Here is a 22,290-nt window from a genome sequence, read left to right as displayed (position 1 = left end):
CTCCATGCAGCTTGTAAAGCAGCCATATGGAAGGAGGGACCTGGCTGCACCCACACTGGCTCACCACTGAGGTCCTAATGCTTCACTGTCTCAAGGTCATATGATATTTATATTTCCTCTGAGCTATCTTAAACAAGTTTTATTAAAGTTTTAACATTGTATATATACACATCTATATATATTTCCCTTTGTTCTCATAAAAAATAGCATTAATCACAGCATGTTGTTAACATCACTTGTGTTACTTCATTACACTGTGACATTAATTAACCACAATTTCAGGGTTACCATGATCAAGGAATTCCTGTTTTCCAGGCCTGGAAAATGGTTTGGAATTATCAGAATGTTTTGGCTACACACTAATTTGGCTTTTGTGTTAAATATGTTCATCAAAGTCCAAAAAGTGTTTAATGTTAGTGTGGAGGAGCATCGGACGGATAGCCATAGAGTTTAAAACTTGTACTGGGCAGTACACGTTTATTTCTGCTGTAAGGTTGGGCGTTTTAACATGGAGGTCAATGGGGATATACTCTCAGCCCCAAGTGGCCATTAGAGGAACTGCAGATTTTGGCATGTTTGCTCTGGCTTCATTTTTCATCCTCAGAGGTTGTTGCTTGGGTAAAATATTACAGAAAAGTTATTGATTTTTTTTTTTTTTTAATTTATTCGGTAAAATGTTTGGGAACCCTGTAATTTACTCATGCTGAATGTGGGCACCCCTTCCAAAAGACAGATAATTATAATTTTAACAAAACTGACATATGTTTTTCCTTTATAATCCTGTCGGTGTACTGTATTCTATTGCCAACAAACACAATTACTGTTATACATAAAAAACACAATTCACTGCACAATAGACCGACCAGTATACATTTCTGCATGTTTGCAATGCAATGACTGAATGGAAGTGCACATCTGAAAAACATCAAACTGCAGCAACCAGAGGAGCCGAGCACTCTCTCAGTGAGATATCACTTCAGTGTGTATCAGGAGGGATCATCTCTGCAAACCTAAAACCCATTTCCTTTCCTTGCTCTGCCTGCATGCTATCTGTCTGGTTGACTTGTTTTTTATTTCCCTTTTGGTAAATTCAGAGATACCGAGGCACAAACTGAAAAGCAGCCTGATCCAATTTGCAAAAATTCATAGTGCTATCTCAAACTAGCAGGAGCAAAGTAGAGTTTTTCCCCTCAAACGATGATTTGTTTGCATACTGGTGAATGTGCTCAAGAGAACCTGTAAAAAAAATGATCCACGTTTCATCAAATCATTTTCATACTGTGCTGCTAAGTGAGCAGCATTAGGAGGAAGCTATTACATTCTCCACCATGCCATTCTTTCATATCCCTGCAGGGCAACATCCCTCCCAAAAAAAAACTACCACCCAACACACAGTCACTGCTGTGTGACAAAAAGAGCACCACAAGCGATACTAATCACATCACACATTCACATGGAGAACAGGGACGTCCCGAGCTCGTTTAATTCACATGCTTACCAGATTTTGTAAAAGACCACATCAAATATGTCTATATCCCCTCGCTTTTACTGTGATAACATCATGCTTAAAGTAGAGGAGAAGTGGAGCGGTAAAAGCAAAGCAATGACTACATTTACATGCACACTAATATTCCACTGCTATTCTAAATATGACCGTTCTACTTGACCGTTATTTGGGGTTTTGGAGGATTCTTTCCACATGTATCACAGTGCATTCAGAATATGTGTCTCAACTGTTTTTAAGACAGTTTGTGTCACACTGCCTCTCACCTGTTTTCGGACAGCTCTGTGCATTGAACACACACCAACTTGCAAACAGTTTTTCTCAACTTCAGTATAGCAAGTGTGCTATATATCTGTATTATACTGGTGATAAATTCAATCATATTTGCATATTCTTTAACATGCTGAGAAAACAGAACAACCTGAACTCCATCACACTCTTTGTGACGATCAAATTAAGTCAGACTATCTTTTTTTACTGAAATTGCTAACACTCAGAAAGAAAAAGGTAATTTCATTTGCCATTTTAAAATAGCAGAAACTTCACAAAATCAAGTAAATGTGGCTATATTTTAAGTAAATGTAAAATTTAGACATAAAGACAACATAAATTAAGATGAATTGTTGTAATTACCTTTCTTTTTCAAGGCAATCCGTTTCCAAGATTATTTTAAGATCAACTTGTAAGATTTTACAATGTGCAGGGGAGGAGACTGGCCAAGACACATGTGTGCTATGAGATGCAAAAACTGGATTTACGTGTGAAACGTGCATCACTGTTTCCTCTGCGTGTTGACATCACCGGTCCACTACGGCCCCGCCTCCGCACTCCGGTGATGTTGATCCCCCCCTTGCATCAGCACCATTTCTGGTATTGAGAGAGAGAGAGAGAGAGAGAGAGAGAGAGAGAGAGAGAGAGAGAGAGAGAGAGACTACCCAGCCCCAGCCGAGCGTACAGGCGTCAGACGGCCGCCAGAGCATCCCGGTTACGCACCGTTCAGAGGCCCCATCGACGGTTCGCAGCGCCAGAAAACAGCTGAAGAAGAAGTCAACACAGCCGGGCACACGGCCACATTCACCCTCAGTAATGGAGAGCCTGCTGGATAATCCAATGAAAGCCGTTCTCTACCTGAAGGAGCTCACCACCATCGTGCAGAACCAACAAAGCTTGATCCAGACGCAGCGCCAACGCATCGACGAACTCGAGCGAAAGGTGGAAGACCTGATCGGAGAGAACCGACAGTTGCGGGACCCCCATCACTACGTCCAGCAGCCCGCTCAACCACATCACCACCACCACCACCACCATCCGACGACTCACCGCAGCGCCAGTCCCCAGGCGCCGGCCCACCTCCACCAGCACCCGGGGAGCAACAAAGCTGCGGCTCATCTCGGCCAGCAGGCGCAGCAGCAGCAGCAGCCGCCGCCGCCGCCGCAGCAGCAGCAGCAGCAGCAGCAGCAGCAGCTTCCCGGTCTCTCGGCCCAGCCTCAGCAGCATCCCACCCCTCCTGCGCCGTCCTCCCACCACCCGCAGCAGCTGCAGCTCGTCCCCACCTCGCCGCAGTCACCCAAAGCGAGCCAAGCCAGCCCAGACTCCGGCGAGGAGGATAAGAGGAGCCCCTGCTGCAAGTCCCTGGTTCCGCAGACTCCCACCACTCTCTGCCGCTCGGTTGGACTGGCCAGAAAAGCGGAGTAAGTCATGCATCTCCATCTTAACGAGACTGTGAATTATGAGATCTCTTTGAATTTGATTTCCCTCACAAACAAACAAAATATTCATGTAAATAAATGCAAATCACCCTCAGTTTGCTGGATTTGAAATTCCATCAAACAAGCATCATCTCCTGTCTAACAGGCACACATTACAGACTCAACGGGCCTCATACAACAAACATACACCAACACATTTTTTCTTATTTTTCCTTATTCACGATTTGTTCTGATTTTATTAGTATCCACTGATTTTTTGGATTCACCAGTGTTTCCTTATTTTTGCTCTTCTCTTAGGTAAGAGAACATTTTATGACCGGTTGAGAGAACTCTTACCAAGATAAGAGAAAAACATCTTGTTTTCACAGTTCACAAATTGTTGCCCAGCGAAAGAAAATAAAGTTATACATTTTAGGAACATAAAAAAAACGCATGAATATAATTTAATAGAATTTACATTACATTTCAGAGTAATTATAATGGCCAGATTATTAATTTCAGGGCTAAAGAAATACTAGCATACTTGGTACACTGATCCCAGAAATTACTGTAATTTCACTTTCATGTTACTTAAGTATTATAATCTCATGCCACATTCCCCTACCACTCCCTTACTATTATTACATTACATGAAATCAGTGGTCGATTAATTAAAAAATTAATTGGCAACTATTTTAATAATCATGCAAGTTATTTTTTCATGCAAAACATTCAATAGTTCCAGCATCACATATAAACTGTATGTATGAGGACTTGCTGCTTTTAATCATTTTTGATTTATTCAATTTATTTAAACCTTTTTGCATGCATACTTATACTTCAACACCAAAATACATTTCCCTGATATCACACGTATTTTGTTTAAGTGTATTTAACATTAGGCCTACATCGTTTTCACGACTGCAGAAGTTGTCCTTTTTACAACCTTTTTTGTGTCAGAGTCATTGCACATGGCACAAAATCTGCTCTTATATAGAGTTCAGGGAGCATTACCTATGCTAAAAGGTGACTTAAGATCAAATTAAGAGAACATATAGGAGAAATTTAAGATAACGTTGCTGCATGAGGTCCGATATCACATTCAGTGGCCCTGGTAAGATGGATATTTTTGAGTGTGCTCTGCAAATTTGTCTAAATATAGCACGTGTTTGGCCAGAAAACCCTGCGATACCCTCCAGGGCCATCACATATAATGCCACAGCCTGTTATCACCCACGTAAGGGTGTCAGCTGAGATTTTGGAAAACATGGATAGCAGCAATAATACAGTGAGATTTTAAGAGGCTTTAAAGGGAGATACTGTGAAATCATAGCCACTGTGTGCGGCCTGTGCTGGATTTGCCTTTGATTAACTTCACATCCTCCCGACAAGTGAGAGCTTAATTTCCTGACAGGTAATTCAAGCTCCTCCTGTATTTTCACATTATTCACTCAGTTGTTGCCCTGTGAAATCAATTGAATGCTTAATGGATATTGATTTTGAGGACCCAGCTTGCATTTTAGCAGTGGTGGTTTGTTACTTCACTACTGGGTGGGGACTGAGTGTTTTTTGGTGGCTTGTAACTGAGCAGAAGTTTGGTTAAATAATGCACTCAAAATTTTGGTCGTCTTTACTTTAGATTTGTTGCCCGTTCCGCTGAGGTTCCCGTGCCCCCTCATGTTTCCAAACTTTGCCTTTAAAAAAGAAAAAAGAACCTCATTTCACATTCATTTAGGGCTCAGCTGAGGCAGCGATTTCACAGGTGCCGGGAGAGCGTGGTGACATTGTAAACATTTTAAAACAAGCAAAGCGCCAACTCCTGAAGGCACATCACTGACTTAGAGACAAATGTCAGCACTTTCACATTTAAAAAAAAAAAGATGAACACCTACGTTCGAGGTTTGATTGTACAGACTGGAGCTTGTTAAGCTGCTGACGGATGTCACACTGGGAGGAACATATCCCGCAGGAATGTAATCAAAGACATAAAGACATTAGTGGTTGTTTATAAATCACCTTACAGGCCCTGGAGAGTTTCTAATAAGCCTTGAGAAGTTTGAAGCTACTTGCTTGTAGATATGACATTTTTCATGCAGACTCAATGCTATCAAAATTCTTTTTTATCAGTCTTATTGAGGATTTGTTTCCTTTTTCTATGTTATGTGATTGTAAACGGACTGAATTGTCGAGTTTGGGGTTGGACTACAGATATTTTTAGCACTTTTCTGATCATTTAGACCAAAATTCATTAATAGAGAAAATAATCGGCAGGTAAATCAGTAAGGAAAACAGTTGTTAATTACAGCCGGTGAGGACTTTTTTGGCAGTGGTAAAGGTAAATTTAACTGTATGTACATCCTGCATATCTCCAATATCAGGACCAAACGTCACTTTATATGCTTGTGATTTTGTGAGTCGAGGTGGTTCATCACATCACAGAACACATATTTCTGTGAAATGAGGATAAGCCTTTTATGTTGTATAACATATCCTCAGTGACTCTCTTAATTTAACATCGGCCCAGTCGCCAGAGGAAAATATAGGCATCTTACAACCCACAAACCACAAATTGGTTGCATTTGCATGGTTTATACATATCATATCAATGTTTCTAAAGTGATGTAGTATATCTGTTATCAGGAGGTGGAGGGGATGCTATGTCACCTAGATGGGATAACTGTCAAGCTGCAGACCGCTATTTGAGAACAATAAACAACAAAACCCGCTGGGAAAAGTGAGTCATGGTTGTTTCCAACAGCTTTTTAGGCTTTAAACATCTGTATTTTGTAGCACAGCATTTTGTTTTTCCAGCAGTTTTTTAGGCTCCCGAGGTGAGTGTTTTTTAGCGACCCATCGATGGTTTCCAGCGGCTTACTTAGCTCCAATCATGGATGTTTTGTAGTGATCTGTCTGTGTTTTGCCACCAAGGATAGTACCATAAGGGGCTTATTTTTAACTGAGGCATTCTTGCTTTTCCTGCTGGGATTGTGCCCCTAAAACCAGGTATTTGAAACCAAAATGTGATCTTTTCCTAACTATAAGCAAGTGGTTTCATTGTTGAAACACAATTTCAACTTGCAAATGTAACATATCCATAGTTTGCAGAAATGTATAATGCCAACTCATTTTTGTGGCGATTGGGTTGTGTTTTTAGTTAAAAATTAATTTCCGCATTGGTGATGTCTGCTGGTTGTTTGTATACATGAACTATATGCATGAAAACTGTGCCTTTAAAGAAGTATTTCATTGCCTGAAAGATTGTCTTTTTATAATATTGGACTGTCTGTGCAGTAAAAAGACCCAAATACTTTTGGATTTGATGCTACATGATCAGATAAAAACAGAGGAAAAGTGCATTTGCTTTTGCTCAAGAGGTAGCAAACCTACATTTACCAGAATGCACTGCACTGCTTCAGACCAAAAAAACCCTCCTGCTGGTGGGTGATGTAATGCTAGTCCCCTGACTTGAAACAATAGGGCAGCAAGCTTGTAACATTACAGTTAAACAATACATTAAAATGGGTTTCTGAAAACATTTTAGGTAATAAATAGACACTACAGTAACAGAATTTTGTTTTACATTTGATCTGCACTGCCCAGTTTGTGATCTAAGTTTGGTCTGAGTTTGAAAGAGAGAGAGAGAGTCTGTCTTTATCCACGTCTATACTCTTTGTGTCCTTGGTGGGGAGTGTACAAAAATGTAAAAGAAGGATCTTTAGTTCGAGCAGCAGTATTGACCCCTTTAAATTTGTCATATTTTAGTGTCTTACAACACTGAATCAAAGCAAATTCAATGACAACAATCAACAGTAAGGAATAACCTTTAACGTCAGAGCAAAAACAGATCCCTACAAGGTGATCTGAATCAACCAGAAATATGATACTTAATACTTATTTGCACATTCCACATTAAAACTGCAAATCCAGTCATAAATTCTCAAATGGATTGAGGTCTGGACTCTGCCACTGGATTTGGTCACTGCAGAGCATTAATGTTGTTATTTGAAGTCATTGCTGTGTAGCTTTGGGTTTAAGCTTGTCTAGCTGGAAAACAAATCTTTTTTTTCCCAACATCTCCTTGTTGTTTGCTGCATTCATTTGCCCTCAGAAGCCTTCTGCAAAGAGGCATCCGCACACTATTTTTGATTAGTGTCAAAAAACATATTAAATCCCCTTTGATTCAATGTAGTAAAACATTAAACATGAAATCTTACATGCACATTTGGTGGTTCAGAACGATCCGTGGTGCTGATGTTCTTTGCTTGCCACTATCAAGGTCACATGAACAGCCTCTGCCAGATACACCGCACACACACTCACACACACACACTTTTGCACACAGCAACACACTCAACGTGCTGCGCTGAGCCCCATCTGTTCCACAGGACTGCATTTGCATTGTTTCTGTTAATCCAGATTGATTTATCGTGCCATTAAGACATAATTCCTAAAGAGTGCAGGTCAGGCATAGTATACATTAGAATGAATACTAGAAAAAAATGCTCTGACGTGGACTCACAGAAACATGGACAAACACATATGCAAGATATCTGTTGTACAAAATAAATGTTGGGGGGGGATTCATTAAGTGGATTCACTGGTGATTTACCAACCATGCCCCCTGACAGTTCTGCAGGATGATGAACAATGAGAGGGAGATGAAGAGAGAACTCAAGACAGAGCGTACTGTACACTGTATCTTATTTCCTTAATGTAAAAGCAGTGACACATGAAAAGCAGCAGACGTGAAGCAGCATTGTAATTTCCATTTAGAGCATTGATCCTGGTCAGACAAGATGGTGTATCGCTGTGCTGTCAGTGCCGCAGGAGGAGTAATACATTTCCATTAACAGGAGGATGACAGGGACATGGCACAAAGTTTCTAATAAGGGTTGTGTGTATATTTGTTTGTTTATTTATCTGTGTTATTCCCCCTTCTGGGTACTCCTTTTACTGAACTGGCATCTGCGAGAGTTTGTGCTACACTACAGGTGTCTTCACTTTTTTTTCGTCTTTGAGATTTTTGTTGTGGGAACACAGTCTGTCTCACCTTAAAGGAAAGTGCAACATTTTGTGTTATTTTCAGTTATGCTGCCATAAAATGGGGTTGTGTGGTAAAATTTTAATTTAGGGAAGTTTTTCTCCAGATTTTTTTGTCAAGGAAAATATTGATATTACCAGCCCGTTCTCATTCCGAAGTCATCAATTACCGCCGCTTTTGCGTTGAATTCAGCGTAACATCCTGACGCCCAAAGCAACCTTTCAGAGCTGTATGATACGTCGTCGGGTGGGGTCAGCTGAGAACAAAGCCAAACAGAAGCATTCACAGTGTTTTGATATGCTGCGAGACGTCCAGATGACACCTGCTGTGGCAGCATGATATGCGGACGGGCGTTTTAAGTTGAGAATGTGGCTGAAAGGAGCCTGTTGCATTTGCATGATATGCTGCTGGACGGTGCCAGGTTTAAACCACTACTGGTAACAATGTGATATAAGGGGCACAAAGGTCCCTATAGGGCGGGCAGGAGAGGCAGTATATGGATCGAACTCCAGATTTTGTCCGATCCCTGTCTGAATGTGATGTTTTTTTTCTACACCTTACCATGTGCCTGGTGTTGGTTACCATTTGCTTTTGTGGCCTAAACATAACCAGCTGTATCATAATCCCACCATGTGTTTTAGTTGACATCACGTTAGCAATATCCCGGAACGGCGATAGCAGACATAGAAGGATACCTCGTACGTGATATGTAGATGCAGACGTCCACTGTAAAATGGCAATATGTGACGACTTGGGAAGAGAACTTGCTGATATTACCAACTGCCTCATTTTTGAAATTGTCATTATGCCTCTGCATTTCCTGCTTTACATGACCCGCTTGCTGGTTTACTAAATTGTTAGCCTTGGTGGCTTCTAGATGCCAAAAGGAGCATCTAGAAGGCATATTTCACTAAATATTGAACTTTATTTAAAAAATGGGATAAACCTACCTTATCATTAGCTAACAGATGTGGTGAAGTGGGACTCTGAGGCTCTGACTTGGCTTAGTGTCTGCTTTGAGATTAGTCTGACTTATCAAATGTAGACTGTGGCTATAAACCTGCCCTTAGCTGGCTACTTAGTCCAGCATTCTTCCTCCCTTTGGATATCGGCCTGTTACTATTTTCAGAATCCCTACTGATACGGGGAACAGTAATAATCTCTGAGCTACTAACTTTGGATCATGCAATAAGGTTCGCCTGCTTTGTTCTTTCAATGAATTGTTGTACAGATTTATGGAAAAGGGCTGGCTGTGTTCCCACATCATTTATTTTCCCCAAAATCTCTAAGAAAAATGAAGACACAAGTCACAGACTGCTTATACTTGCAGGAACTGAAATAACCAAAGGTCACGCCCATAAGTCATGCAAAGTATCATGATTCATGGGGCTAGGGAAAATAACATGGACAGGTTCTTTTGTTAATTAGTCAAGTGAGGAAACAAGGATTCCAATAAGGAAATAAATAATCCTGGATGTACTGGATTTCAAACATAACCACCGTTTTCCCAGCTCATCTGCATTTTTTCTTGATTGAAAGGAAGCAGAAAATCCATTTGCAAAGCTTTCAATGAAGAATTAAATGCTCGCTCACTCACATCATGCGTTCCTCATCTCTTCCAGTGGCATAATTTGAAGAATGCAAATCAAGGCTGCCTTTGGCCTTCGAACAGCGGATGTGGTTGAAAAGTTGATTCCATCCTGAGCTGACTTCTGCTCTGGTGTGAGCTCAAACTTCTCAGACGGAGAGAGTCTGAAGTGTTGCAATTGTGTTACTCAGTCTGAGATAGATTCTTAAGGGGCTTGTGTGACCTGAGGGAAGCCTTCAGCAATCCTGTCTAGTCTTCTCTCTTCCTCTCGTCTCTGTCAGCTGTACCTCCCACTCTCTCAGCTTCCATTGTTCATGTTTTCTCCCAATCTTTGACTCCTTGCTCCCAGCCTACAAATGCTACCATTTTCCACCCACCTCATTACTCCTTCTTCCTCCTTCACCATCCTCGTCTCTTCCCCCCCTTATCTACACTCAAAATTTAAAAATGTCGTCCTCTTCACCAGTCCATCCACACCTCAGTGCTCATTTATACTCCCTTATGGTATGAAAATATATGCCTTCATTTCAAACGATGTAAACGTCACTGCCCAAACACTATAATACATTTTCCCACACATTCATGTAATTGTGACAGCCTGTAATGATCAGCTAGAGTATCTATATCGTTCGGTTATGCATTGCACTGCAGTTTCGGCGTGCAGAGCGTACTTTGGGCACAGATGGAGCAGCAGAACGTCAGGTGCAGTAAAAGTTTTTTTGGTCTAAAAGTTTGCATTACAGCTGCTGCTCTCATCTACCGATCTGATCTTATCAGCTCTGATTGGATCAAAAGATCAATTATCCAATGTATGACTCAAACTCCATAAACTGCTGCTGAGGAAAAAAAGAACTCATGAAGAGCCCCTTTTGTGCTGTGTTCACGGACCCCCAGAATCTTCCAAATTTTGATTGATAAAAATAAGGGACACATACGCACAATTATACATTAAAAAAAACAAAACAAAACAAACAAAACAAAAATAAGGACGCTTTCACAGCGGAAAGTCTTCAGCCAATATATGGCACTATAGGGTAAAGTCAAAGGTTTCTGACAGCAGGTTTCTGGTGGTGACGGTGGAGGAGGTCATGATAATGCACCTTTTAATGGAGGCAATGATGTAGATGCCAATGCTTTTTGAAGCGATTCAATACATTTGTTCCGTATTCCGTATCCCATTTTGTTAAATGTCTTTGTCATCTCCGACGTCATATCTCGCTTGAACTATACTATACTGACCCTCAGTTCCTGGTGGTGGTGCTCCATTCCATCCATAAGAAAACATACACTAATACAGATGCAACAGACGCAGAGTACGAACAAAAGGCTCCATCTGTGTCCATGTCGCTTCCAACATTGAGCATAAATGAGCCCTTATTCTTCCTTCCTGTAATTAGCATCTTACAACAGTTATCGCAGCAGTCTGGATCAGTATGCAGTCCCAATCTCTCACCATCAGGTGCTCCACCACTTAACCCGTCTCCTGGCTGGGCTGGAGCATACAGTCCAACCTGTCCTTTTGGTTCTGTCTACGCTTTGGGGGCCGCCGAGTGTGTTAAAATGAAAGAGTATGAAGGTTAGGAGTGAAGAAGAGTGACAATAAGCGTAGGCGAGGTTGGTGTGTTTATGTGCATAGAGGCGCGTGCGTGTCGGATAGGCAGCAATCCCGCTGCCTAAGGTGGAAATCCCAGGGTTCACATATAGCTCCAGGTGCTTCTCTGCTACTTCCCTGCCTCCCACACACTCTCAGAGATATTTTAAGCCCTTGCTCTTACACACAAAACACTCACTAAAGCACACAAACCCTAACATGCCACATGCCACCTGGCAGCCAGTGTGTTTTTTCCCGCATTGGCCGTGCCTTCCTTTGTGCCGGCCATGCCCTGGTTTTCCTCCTACTGGCCTCAGACCAGCTGGAGCGTAGAATGTATGCCATCTCATATGCTGGGATGTGCAGATAGCACTTAGAGGGTGGGGTGTTCAGCACACATGCACATAAATGGTAGCATACATTACAGCGTCGCCCTGCTGAGTGCCTGCTGGATGCTGCAGTCTCTCCCTGTTCTGATGCTCTTAGATCAATGAGCCTGCAGCTTTACCACCACAAGCTCCACCACCAACCCCGAAGAGCCACTCTGATCTCCAAATGCTATGTCCTTATCTAAAAACCAAGCTATATTTTATCTTGGGCTGTCAGTGTTAGCGCATTAATCGTGATGCTATTAAAGTCTGTACATAATGTGTAATTTCTCTGGGAGGAGGTTAAATAAAGCTCCACAGTTCGGCTAATTTTTGGCAAAAAACTGCACAGTCATTTCACAGGGGTCTCTTAACCTCTGACATGAGTCTCCCTCTACAGACATGCCCACTTTATGCTAAAGATAATCTGGTAAGAACTGCTTTACCTTGTCAACATGGACTTCAAAACTGTTTTGAAAAGCAAAATAAGAGAATTAAAAATATGTTATAAAAAGTGGTTTAACATGATTAACTATGGAAATTCTGGGATTAGTCACAATTTAATTAACTGTTTGACAGCCCTACTTACACAGCATTTAACTATGTGCTATGCGACACTGTCCTCATCAAGTTTTAATGTCCAAAAAATACATTTTTCCTCATAGTGTCTGACTGACAATAGCTGTAAGCAGCAACCTCCAGGGTTGAAAAATGAAGCCATTGTGGAAGTGCCAAAAACTGCAGTTCCTCTAATGGCCAACTGAGGCTTGAGGCTACCTCATTATCTGAAACTTTAGCCACATTTGATCTGAACATCTGGCACTGTAACACTATATATACAACAGGAAATGAGGAAAAGCATAATAGGATCCTTTTAAAAACAGAAATTATTGATGTTTTAGCCACTCAGTGAAGCTGGGAGACCCAACACAGAGTTATCACCACCATATAAAGTTGTTATGGGGAATTTATTTTGCAAATGTGTTACTACTTTGACATCAAGTAGACACAAAGCAACATACATATGGAGTTATGTTTCTCTCTGCTTGGTTTTGGTTCCCACCAACTCCTGAAGAAAATATGTGGCTTTTTAACTGCAAAAGGTTCCGCTATGTCCACCAGCTTATTGCTATCTTTGTGTGTCTGCCCATTGTTGCTGGGCAGGTTTTTCACAGTGGACTTATAAGAAGCTTTTGGCTAAAAACAGCTGCCAGCTCCTGGAAACAAGGTTCATAAGAGCCATGAGAGTTCAAAAAAGAAGTACAGCTGCAGCCCTAAAAAGCAAAACAACAAGAAAATATATTTTGTTTTGTGAATTGGATGAACTGACCCTACAAGAATAACAATTTCATGTCTCTGGAGTTTGAAGACAAGTAGAATCATTGCCTCTCTCCATGTTTGTCTCTCAAAGACAGCAGTGAGAGGGATTGAGGGAGCGATAGATGGGTGCATGATGGATGTAACGAGTTCAAATGGACATATTCCCTGTCTCTCTGTCCTCCTTTCTCTATTTCCCCTCCTGCCACCATTACTCGAGAGCTGGAACCACCTCTCCTGCAAACCTCTGCTCTTTACATTGCTTCCCCTCCCCTCAGTCTGAATGGGAATCACGTCTACTCGGTTATGACAGGGTGGCTTGGCTCGGCTGCCGCTGGAATCCAAATCATGAATATCACATTTGGTGCGTAGTGCTTTTAAATTGCTTCATTTCTCAGAGGATGTAGCTGCCGGGTGATTCCTGACTCTCTGGTAGAATATTAGCTGTTTTCATGCACAAGTCGAGCAAGGCGAAAGACAGTCCCAGTTGTCTGTAATCCAGCCGTGTGTGTGTTGATGTGTGTGTTAAAAGACTGTGTATGTGTGTTAAATGGACAAGGGAACAGCTGTTGTAAGGGATATATGGGATGATCTTCTGTCTTTTTCACTTATATATTTGGTGAAGGGTAATCAAGTGTATGACGTGCTAAGGCTTTGGCTTACTGGACACTTCTGTTAGTCTTAGGTGGTTGGTTTGATCCAATTTCATGAACATGTCACCATTAGCCTACTAAATGACTCTGTCTACGATTATTTGCACACCAATATTCCGCTGTTATTCCAAATATGACAATGACAATATTCTGAATTTCATATGTTTCATGCAAACAGCTTATTCCATTTGGTTATTCAGAATTAGGCCTTTTCCTGACTAAGGCATCCTCTGATGAAGGCGCTGGATGCCGGTATTATTCATGTTTTGGACATGTTTACAGAGCATTCCCAATATGCATCTTAACTGGGGTATTTACGGCATAATGCAACACATGGCCTCTTGCCCGTTTATGGTCAGCTCTGTTTGTTGTTTAGACTCCAACTCAACAGTTCGCAAGACTGTGTGATACAGATGTTTGACCAAACGAAAAGCTCACAATTGTGGTCAGAAAGAAAAAAAAAGCACCTACTTTATGAAAGACTTGGACATCAACATTTTTTGGCTATGTGCAAATATAATGCTGAGCTTTTCAAGAAGGTGGTTGAATAAATGAAAGGGGGAGGTTGTGTTCTTATGTTTGAACAATTTCACTCACTGGGGGAGAACTTTGAAAAATCAATTTTTGATGCAAAGAAGCAAATTGGCAAAAGCAGCAGTCATTCCACTTTCCATATCTTAAAGTGATAAATGACGTTAAGAATGTTAATCGGAGTATGCACAGCTGCATGTAAACGGAAACATCAATGGATTATTCTTCTTTCTTAGCCACGTTAACAGTTTTTTTTTATGGATATTGTCTTTTTTTAGAATAAGGACAAAAATAGGAATATTTTGTGCAGGGCTGTCAATTTTGGGGGCTTCAAAGCTTCAGTGATAATTACCCCTGAATATTTGAAACTTTGATGGGATACGATGGGGTGGTGGTGGTAATAGTAATCAATATCAATAATATTCACATACCCTAATCAACCACCTGAACCTTGACCTGACTTTGGTAGGACTCACTGTCGCAACATATGTGTGTGACAGAGAATGATAGAGAGGTGAAGAGAAGGTGGAAGGTGGACTATTGCATGCAGTGTTTCTGTAAGTTAAGTTGATGCAAGGCAAGCGCTTCACTACAGTTGAGGATTACTTTCTGCCATTAGTCCTACCTTTTCCTTGTCAGACAGCCGATTTGATTGCTTGAAGCTGGAATCAATGACTCCCTGACAATGCTGGCCTCATTCATGTCTCACACTGGCCACTGCCTTTCAATTTCCTCCGCTTAACTGCTGAAAAAAAAAAAGAAAATCAAGCATTAGAATACTGATTTAGATTTCAATAACCATGGCAAGCTTCAAAGCATTCGTGTCAGCCCAACTAGTAAACATAGTCATTTCTCGGCAAATGGTGTATATTTACAATAACCCCAATGAGGAAACTAATTCAACACAATCCTCTCTTTTAGGTCTCAATAAAAAAAAATACAAAGACAATAAAAAAGTGAATTTCTGTGGATCTACGTACTTATAATGCGTGTCAGTTCTGGCCGGCAGCTTTTCATTGATAGAGTATTTTGGCTAACTTGCTGCGCCTTTCAGGTGTCCAGAAATTTTCTTTAAAAGTAGAGGGGAAGATGATGTGAGAACATTATAAACAGGTATATACCTTAGATAGAAAAGCATCATGACAGACAGGATAAATAATTAGACAGGCTAAAAAATAGGGCTTGGACAAAACATACTGAAAAGCCCCCACAGGGCTGAAAAGTCCAAATGTTGTCCCACGTTTCTCAAAACTTGGCAAAAATGCAAACAGTTTCCTTCCAGTGTCCTCTACCTCTAATTTCCAATCAATCAAAATGACAAAGTTTGGCTCAACCATGTCTTTTTTTAAAAAAAAAACATGGCTCCCAATTGGCAGTCCTTTGTCACTTGGGCAGCTTGCCGACTCAGTGAAAGACAGAAGTGCCTTCGCCGTCCTTGACACTTCCAGATGCCTGGGATGACACCATCTTTTATATGTAAATATTGCACTCCCACATAACGGCTGTGCATAGAAATATGCTTTTGCTGTTAGTCATGTTACACTAGCTTCACAGTGACTCAACGCCTTCATGGTTGGAGGTAAATTATTCATATGTCTTACTGATGCATTTCATGTCTTCTTCATGCAAATGAACAGTAGCCGTAATGAGCAATCAGCAGAGAGTGTGTGTCATCCGTATGCAATTTACATATTTCAGATGGCTGCAGATGGAAACGATATCAGTGTTGTCATCTGCCGTCCCTCAATCTGATTGCAATTGCAGTGAAAATATAATGACATTATATTTTAAGGAGCCAGCCACTTAAGCAGCTGCTTACCAACAATACGGTTTAATAACTGCACAGTTTCTCATTGTAGGAGTGAGAAAAAAATGTGATAAGTGTAGCACTTGATAATACACCCCTCATTTCACACTCTTTTAATGGCTCTGCAATGCATTACAACCTGTTTAATCCTAGCTGGCAGTTAGCAGCTGCTAATGTATGTGGTGTTGCAATGAAGCAGATGTGTTGACCATAGAACAACACTTTCAGATGTCTTGAAAAATTATGCATAATTTAAAATGTGCTACTCCAGTGTTTGTTCTTCTAAGATGGTGGGATCCCTAATGGACAGATAATGCTGTGCCACAGTTCTCACTGGTCAGAGAGCTAATGACCTTTGTAGCTCAGGGAAAAAGGATCTTTGGACAGAGGAACAGTGTGCAGTTATGGAAAAATGTCCACCCATCTGTTGCAGAGATTTCACCCCCTGAGAGCTTAGCCCTGAAAATCCCTCAACAGACAATCCTAATTGTTTTGCACCATGTGCACCAGTGTGCATCTGTGTGTGTCCAACGAGGACTGAGCGAGCGGTTACATTATGGGCTCAAGTCGGGGGTGAACATTGGGAGAAAAATATCTATGCCTAGTTCTGACTCCTTTTTGTCCTTTTGTAAATTTCTCATGTTTTATCAATTAGATGGGACATATTATGCGTTTCCTCATTTTCTATTATATATAGTGAAACAATGTCAGATGTTCATCTTAAACATGCCTTAAGTTTCAAATAATGAGGTAAAAGTATGTGAATGTAATCCAGCTGTTTTTAAAACACTCACTCTAAACTCATTAAATACCGATGCTTGGTCAGTGGCCTTGCACATTAAAATATGTTGTGCAAAAACCCCCTCTGTGTCAATTTTGGACACCTTGAATGGCCTGTTGATTTACACTGGTTACATGGATTGTGTCTTTTCAAAATAAACTACCTATGTATTTACAACATAGGCAAAAAAAACTTGAGTTTAGGCAACAAAGGCAAGTGGTTAGGTTTAAAAAAAATATGATTTGGCCTCAAATAAGTACGGTTGTTGCAAACTTTTTGTGACGTCACGTCACATTTATCAGTAGCATAGAATGCTACACATACTAACACAGAACGTGGTTATATAAATATAACTCGATTAACTTTTAGTTTCACATGGGACAAGGACAGAGGGCTCCCAGGTCAAAGTAGGAAGTTCGTTTGTGCCATCCACCTCCCCTCCTGCCTGCCCTGTGCAGACTTTGTTGCTCTTTATACTATGGTAGCTACCTGCAATATCAACAACAGAGGAAGATTTTGATTTGGAAGCTTTTACTAGTGATTTGTCACAGTAAAAAGGATTGCTATGCGGTGCAGAGATGCACTAGATCTGCTAACGCTGTCCTATCAGGCCAGACTGAGCTTTTATGGTAGGGGGCCTAAAGAGACAGGTGTTTAGATGGACCATTTCAGACACGGGTTGAATACAGGTGTCACAGCACAGACAGTATGAGGAATATAAAGCTTTTTTCTTTTTTCAACATGAAAGCATGTAAAGATGTTCAAGTAAAAACCCCAAATACTACTATGGAGTATAAAAATAACATGAAGTCCATTTTAAACTACGTGTGTATTTGTAGTCTCTTGAACAGGAGACAGCTTCCACATAATTGGCACACTGGACATATTCTCAGAAATATTTAAATATAATCATGACCTTCAAAAGTGGCATTATACATTATATTATTATTTATTCACCAGCTGTAAAGTTGGCAAATTATGGTAATAATGGCAAACAGCTAGAAAAAGCACATTCTTATTTAGTTTACAGATTACATACTGTTTTTCATAAGTGATATTAAGTAAGTAATATACTATTATTGAGGTTCATTTGGCGGTCATTGCTCTCTACCAACATAATCTCCGTGTCCGCTGTTGCACTGTATACTAAAACAAACACACACACCCATACGCAGGCACACACTTGCCTAAGGAAATGTCAGGTATGGTTAACTTTACGACCCAGAGTAATGTTCAAAGCCATCCACCTAAGGCAGCGAGGCATTGCAGAACTGATCGGAACAGGCACAGCATGTCCAATCGGCTACCCTGGTCTTCTCAACACATCGCACAAAGCCTCAGCCGAGGCTCACCCATGATTTATTGTGCTTTGCATGAGAAAAAACAAGGGATACATCCATTTAGCTGCCAATTTCCCCACATATATACTTAATCATTCATTTGCATTCTTCTCACACCTGGAGACCCTAATTGCTTTTCTTTCACGTACATTACTTTTAAAATTTCTACTTGCTCATGCTCTTCTGCGTTTTTTGTTGCATAATATAATAGAGAGGGGTTTGTTACCTGGTATTAAATGCTTGGTTGGTTGCAGATTATATTTTTTTCTTGGAGGCCACAGGTAAAAATGTCTAACCTACACCTGTGTTTGTGTGTGTCGTTGGCAGTGGTGGAATATAACCAAGTACATTTATTCAACTACTGTACATAAATATGAATTTGAGGTACTTGTACTTTACTTGAGTATTTTCTCTTCATGCCACTTTATACTTTTACTCCACTACATGTCAGAGTGAAAAACTGTATTTTTTCCTTCACTACATTTATCTGACAGCGTTAGTTACTTTACAATTAAGATTTTTGAAAATAGACAAGCTGACACAAGATTAGTTAGTTAACTGGTGATTTGTCTTTTTATAATTTTGACTTTTTGGGTCTTTTGTTCATTTTTTTTTTTTATAATTTTGTGTTTTGATGTGTTTTTTTTCCACTTTTAAATAATTTTGAGTTCTTGGGGGTGTTTTTTTCTATATGTATGTTTATTTAATAATTTTTAGGGTTTTTTTTGGGTGTTTTTTTAAATTCTTATTTTTTTTTATTATTTTTTTTTAAGGGTGTGATGTTTTCTACATTGGGTACTTTTACTAAATAAATAACATTTTCAATACAGAACTTTTACTTGTAACAAAGTGTTTTCACGGTGTGGTATTAGTACTTTTACTTAAGTAAAGGATCTGATTACTTTGTCCACCACTGGTTGTTGGCTGTTATACCTGTGGCATTAAATAAGCATTTACCACATAGTCGATTGTCGTCACATTCAGATGATCATAAAAGCGTCTTGTCCTCACCCTCCACTGTGGTTATATCATAACGGCCCCGTCTGTCAACCCCTTGATGCCAGGATTACATCATCAGGTGCACAGTGCCAGGGGGAGGAGCTGATGACTCCTGCAGTGATGTCATTGTATCAACTAAAAGAAGCAAATGAGCTAAGCAGGACACGAAGTCTGAATGAGTCATACGTGTGGGAACTGGAGTAAGATATGATGTGGTGAAAAATATGCTCTTTTTTCCTTTTTGGTCATGTCTTCCCAATCATCTGCCGACTTTCCCCATTCTTTATTCTTTTACTTCCTTGTGCAGAAAACCCTTAATGTCTAAATGAAAATAATTTACTTCAGCACGAAATGACTACTGTTGCCGATCTGGTTGATGGGATTTTCCTCATCAGCCCAAACCCTGGCTGATATGACAACCATGTCAGTTTGATGGCTGTCAAGCATCAGCGTGAAGCATGGGAAATATCTGTGAAATTTGACCCACTGCCAAGTCTTCAGCAGATGGCCCTGCAGCAGCACAGTGTAGTGTTGATGCTCGATACGAGCTGCTGAAACTGCTCAATAGTGGAGGCACCAGCTGGAGAGAAAACACTGGGAAAAACTGCTGCTTTCATAAATTAGTGACAGCTATTGGGATCCCATTTATTCTTTGTTTTTCTTTCTCTCCTACTAGATAAAATCGATCCTAGAGTAAAGTTTTACAACATGGTGGCAAACTTTTTCACTGCTCCTCTGGTGATGTTATTGTAAAAATGTCTAACTGGTTTCAAGCTCAATGAATAAAGTTGGATAGTTTATGCAAGTTACTTTGCAGAATTGAGAGCCCTAAGGGGCTAACAAAGATCTAGAAACCAGGCTACAAATACGCTAACTATTGTATTACTGCAAAAAAAATGTGAACACATTTCTCGCTGTTAGTGTGAACCTAGTTGTTGATAATACTGTAAAATATTTCTGCTTATTCACATAATAAGGTTTTGCTAAAAGCTGGGTAGTTACTTGCTTGGTTACACCGAGTAATCAAACAGTTAACGTTAAATCAGTGTAAGAATAATTTTGTTTGTAAAAGCTAGCTAAATAAATAACATTGGCAACCAAGATAACATGATTTCCTGGTGTCAGCATGCTGCTACATGTAGCACTGTACTTGCAGCCAGGGAATGACATATATAGAAATTAGTTATGAGCCAATATTAGCTTGTCTCAAAAGTAGAAAATATTGTAAAAGAAAAAAAACCCCCCAAAAACCCATAACATTTGAAACTTTGGCCATTTTTAAGAACACTGTAACATTATAAGTTATATATATGTCAGAAAAAAAGCAAGGCATAAAAGGTCCCCTCTAAAGAAGAGCATACTTTTTATTTCTAACACAAACTTGTCCAGTAAAAGTAAATCCAGCTCAGTGTCACTCCTGAACCCCTTCAGCTGACGGAGCTTTCTCCAAGTGAGCGCCAGGAAGTGGTTCACTCCTGTTCTCCCTCCCAGGCTCAGCTCGCTCCCTCTCTGCTTGTTTTGCCTCCTCCGTCAAACACTTCTCTTTTAAGTTTTATTGAAGGGGGACCAACAGTTGGGAGCTGAGTTGAAGAAGAGTTTAAAATGTTGAAAGCCTGGAAAGAATTTTTTTCTTCTTTGATTTTTAGGGGCCTGACATCAAAACTTGACATTATCGTTGATATTTTAGATGATTTTTCTTCCGCAGAGCTCATGTAGCTCGTAAAATATCCCCCGATTGATGACACACTGATGATATTTGGCCTGGAAAACACTCAAATATGATATTCAAATGTGGCCGATGCTCTTAGACATTATCATCGCTCACATTTCCCTCCCTCTGAAGTCTAAGTTGCCACCAGCTTACATGTGAAACTGTGATCTCAAGAGGTGAAGGCTTCAGAGAGACACGATGCAGTAAAAGTGCAGAGCTTGATGGTGAAATGGTTTCATATTTACTGTCAAGTGCCGCGGTGGAATCAAGTAAGCCACAATGAGACAGAGAGTGTGTGAATAAAGCGCAAATGTTGCAGCTTTCCTGACACTGGCACTGTCAGGAGTTCTTTTTAAGGGATCGAATACAAGGACGAAATGGGTTTTTTTTCTCCTTCTTTTGTTCGCGTTCTCATGGGAAAAGTGCTCTCGCTCTCTTGGCCATCTCCAGCTCTCTCAGTTTCGCTGCAGAAGGCGAGCTAAGCCGCTTGGGACGGCCCGAGAGTCCGTGCTGACGTAAACCTTTCAAGGAGGCTTTTTTTAAATTCACTGTGTGTGTGTAAAGGAATTGAGGCTTTCATGACTGAATTTTGAGGATCTTTTTTTTTTCTTTTTTTGAGGTGTGTGTGTGTGTGTGTGTGTGTGTGTGTGTGTGTGTGTGTGTGTGTGTATAGGACTGGTGCATTGCTCCTACAAGAGTCCTCTGATCAGTTCAAGGTTTTTTTTCGGCTAATAATTCTCAGAACAATCACATTTAATACATGATTTTAACCTCACGGAGATATGCACACACCATCATGAAGCACCACGAGTGTTATGAATTTATTTCTCTCCAGAGCTTTACGTGCTTTTAGCCTGTAAAACATAGTGATAAACTGCTACTTATAGCAACTGCCAATTTGCCAAATGGAAGTGAAGTACTATGAAAACAGTATCTTTTTTTGATTTAACACGATCAAAGTGCTTCTACTAATTCTCCTGTCAGCTGATGTCATTCATATGCACTGCAAAACATTACAACAGGAAATACAAAAAGACCCATTTCACACTATTTATACTGTCAAGTTTGAAATGGTTTTTAGATTAAATTACAATGTTTGTTGTCAATAATACACAGATAGAAAATCCCTTCTTTATGTACGTTTGTTTTTTTTTTTTTTTTTTTAAATGAAAAATAATGCCCAAAACTTGTAGATATCCCACAAAATCATGAGCTAGTAGTTTGTTCACATTCTAAAAATTTAACAAAGGCTGCAATCATGTGACTAATGCACTGATGTAGCAGGTTGTGGTGGTGAAGGCCATGGATTTTACTTACTAAACGAAGCAATTTAAAACCAATTAAATATTTCAATCATGTGTGGTTAGGATT

The 22,290-nt window shown here is 40.2% G+C and overlaps 1 protein-coding gene across 1 annotated transcript in view; it reads left to right on the top strand.

Moving 5' to 3' along the window:
- Positions 1–2,418: 2,418 nt before the first annotated feature.
- LOC121961330 (IQ motif and SEC7 domain-containing protein 3-like) overlaps positions 2,419–22,290 on the top strand; it is a 126,038-nt gene continuing 106,166 nt past the window's right edge. Inside the window, 1 exon segment of the mRNA XM_088072630.1 lies at positions 2,419–3,195. Within this exon segment, the coding sequence (XP_087928756.1) occupies positions 2,591–3,195 (605 nt within the window). The 5' untranslated portion in view covers positions 2,419–2,590.

Source organism: Plectropomus leopardus, chromosome 22 (assembly GCF_026936395.1).
Source record: "Plectropomus leopardus strain MGB_pleo_1.0 chromosome 22, ASM2693639v1, whole genome shotgun sequence".
Taxonomy (NCBI): Eukaryota; Metazoa; Chordata; class Actinopteri; order Perciformes; family Serranidae; genus Plectropomus; species Plectropomus leopardus.
This window is presented reverse-complemented; position numbering and strand designations above follow the sequence as displayed.